The sequence below is a fragment of the Siphateles boraxobius genome, unplaced genomic scaffold (assembly GCF_051911475.1).
Source record: "Siphateles boraxobius isolate OS27281-9 unplaced genomic scaffold, OSU_SipBor_1 11, whole genome shotgun sequence".
In the NCBI taxonomy this organism is placed as follows: Eukaryota; Metazoa; Chordata; class Actinopteri; order Cypriniformes; family Leuciscidae; genus Siphateles; species Siphateles boraxobius.
This window is the reverse complement of record NW_027508711.1, coordinates 8,830,001-8,833,135: the sequence shown is the minus strand read 5'-3', so window position 1 is coordinate 8,833,135 and position 3,135 is coordinate 8,830,001. Positions and strand designations below refer to the sequence as shown.

At 45.5% G+C, this 3,135-nt stretch overlaps 1 protein-coding gene across 1 annotated transcript in view; it reads right to left on the bottom strand.

Annotated features, from left to right (window-relative positions):
* Positions 1 to 3,085: 3,085 nt before the first annotated feature.
* Positions 3,086 to 3,135, bottom strand: part of LOC143757000 (uncharacterized) — a 1,912-nt gene continuing 1,862 nt past the window's right edge. The window contains exon 2 of the mRNA XM_077247945.1: positions 3,086 to 3,135. This exon is cut by the window's right edge and continues 144 nt beyond it. Coding sequence (XP_077104060.1) covers positions 3,127 to 3,135 — 9 coding nt within the window. The 3' untranslated portion in view covers positions 3,086 to 3,126.

Sequence of the window (3,135 nt, the reverse complement as noted above, 5' to 3'; positions counted from 1 at the left end):
TATACAGAAATAAGTTATTTATAATTCAGATGATATATATATACAGACACAGAGAATATTACTTGCCTTACCTGATTAGAACAATGAAAAATAAATTAAAAAATAACTAGGGAATCACTAAACCAAGATAATTATTCTGATTTGATGATACACTCAAAATATTACACAAGCAATCCTTTAAATTTAATGATATACAGAACAGAACAAGAATTTTAACCCTCCTGTTACCCTCAAATCCGATAACATCTTTTACCCACTGGTGTCAATTTGACCCCAGTAATTTAAACCTCCAGAATATGATTTTTTTTTACAAAGGTTTGTGTCTCAGGTAATTTATATCTTTGTTGACTACTTAAATAACCTTTTAAGTTGACATCCACCCACCACCCCCCCTCCCCACCCCTTATACATCCAGAATACCCATTGCACGAATATGGACAAATTTACAAATCACCATAAAATCTTACTGATTGACCTAAAATTGGAAAAGTATACATATTTTTGGTGTTTTATTTGTTTTATAATATTTCTAAGTATAGATTTTGGTAATCTATAACATTTGGAAAGAAAAACGTCTCGGTTACGTATGTAACCCTCGTTCCCTGAGTAGGGAACGGAGACGTTGCGTCAGATGACGACGAATGGGGTTTCGCTTAGAAAGCCTATCGACTTCGAGTATACAAAACGAGCCAAAGAAATGCCATGGGTCAGCAGGATTTGCATTGCGTATCTCCGCCTTACCTCGTGGGTATAAAAGGAGGACGCCGGCAACATGCAGATATGTTTCTTCGCTGAAGATCCGAGACTGAACTCAGGCGATCCCCGCGGTACAACGGAAGTGGCAGGAAGACGTAACGTCTCAGTTCCCAACGCAGGGAACGAGGGTTACATACGTAACCGAGACATTCCCTTCCGTTGTCACTCCGAGTTACGTCGGATGACGACGAATGGGGTTACCAGTCTAATCACGCCACCCTCTCGGCTGTCTTTCAGTGCCCTGCGTAAATCTGAGATCCCTGTCGTGATACTGGCACGGACGAAGGACTCCTAGTGAATACACATACACTTAGAGAATACACATATGACCCGAAGGGATGCATATGGAGAACACTGGGGTGTCCAGCCGCAGGTGGAATATTTCAACCCCAGGGGTGGCAAGGTGGCTTGCCAAGGGAAAGACACATGCTCAGAGAGGCTTACAGTGGAAATACACATGTGGGGGTCGCTCAGAGGAGGGACCATGCACACGGGAGGCACCTAGCTGACGCGCAGGCAATAGACACTGGCGCCGACGTCAGGAGTGCTGGAGGAACTCAGGACTTTCGGGGAAGCTCACCTGAGGAGAATATCGCACATTTCCAGTCCGTGGAGTGGAATGGCGAGCAAGCGAAGACACCTGAGTGGGTCCAGTACTAGCTGGTTGAAGCGAGTACATGAGAGGACACTGGATTCACTCGGAGATAGTAGAATCTGGCGAATGTGTTAGGTGTCGCCCAGCCTGCAGCTCTGCAGATGTCTGTTAGCGAGGCGCCATGCGCTAGAGCCCAAGAGGACGCCACACTCCGGGGAGTGGGCAGTCACACCAAGGGGGCACGGTCGACCTTGCTGCTGGTATGCCAAAGCAAAGGCGTCCACTATCTTTTCCAGTGAGAGAGCCTTTCCCTTCAGCTTCCCACCAAAACAGACAAAAAGCTGGTCTGAGGTCCTGAAACACTGCGTTCTGTCTACATAGGGGCGGAATGCACGTACTGGACAGAGCGGAGAGCACGTACTGGACAGAGCAGTGCCAAGGCTGGGTCTGCCTCCTCCAGGGGCAGCGCTTGCAGGTTCACCACCTGGTCCCGGAAAGGAATGGTAGGAACCTTGGGCACATATCCAGGCCAGGGTCTCAGGATCACGTGAGAGTAAGCCGGCCCGAATTCCAGGCACGCTTCTTCAATGGAGAATGTGTGCAGGTCCCCTACCCTCTTGATGGAGGCCAATGCAGCCAGGAGTGCTGTCTTCATTGACAGGAACTTAAGCTCCACTGATTTCAAAGTCTCAAAGGGAGCACTCTGCAGGGCATTTAAGACCACTGAGAGGTCCCAAGAGGGAACAAGAGGAGGGCGAGGAGGATTCAGTCTCCTTGCTCCCCTCAGGAACCTGACGATCAGGTCGTGCTTTCCTACGGACTTACCTTCCACTGTAACATAGTGTGCGGCAATAGCGGCAACGTATACTTTTAGGGTGGAGGGAGACAGCCTTCGCTCCAACCCTTCTTGAAGGAAGGAAAGCACGACACTGATCGAACATCTCCGGGGGTCTTCTTGGTGAGAAGAGCCCAGTTGACGAAGAGGTTCCACTTAGCGTAGACATGTCTCGTGGACGATGCTAAGCGGAAGTGATGGTAACCACCACCGCTGGTAGTAGGATACTCAACCTGCCTCATCCCGTCCAGGAGCCACACGTGGAGGTTCCAAAGATCAGGACGAGGGTGCCAAGGGTGTTTAGATGTCATTTTCAAATGAGAGAGATGGAGAACATAGAGAGCACACAGAGCACAAAGAGAAATGGTTTAGAAGGCTTCTGTTCATGCTTTTATAATGTTTGCTCCTCCCCTTTGTTTGATAAACCATGAGAATTATGTTTTCCCCTCCCCCACGGCATGGGGGGAATAAATTTATGTAAAATTATAATGAACATTATACAATTATAACATGTTATAGTGACCTCAATAAAACAACCAAAACAAATGTGTGTGAAATTTTAATATTTCTTATGTTTTATACAGCTAAAAGAGCTTGGGGTCAAATTGACCCCAAGGAACACCGATGCTTCAAAATGTGTACAGGACGTTGAAAAAATATCAGAAGGTTAATTTTATGTTTACAGAGTTGTCCCCATTAAATTAGGAAAAGTCATTAAATCTGAAGCAAAAAAAATATATATTTTTTACATACGTTAAACATTGAATGGGGTCAAATTGACACCAAGGATAATAGGAGGGTTAAAAAACTATAAACAAGAAGTAACCGAAATAATGTGAAGCGAAAGTGAAAGTAAGTGGTGTTGGGCTCACTAAACTCACTCATTAGAATCAAACTGTTTCAACATTTGCGATGTATTTGGATGCTAAACTATTCTTTATTATAGGCT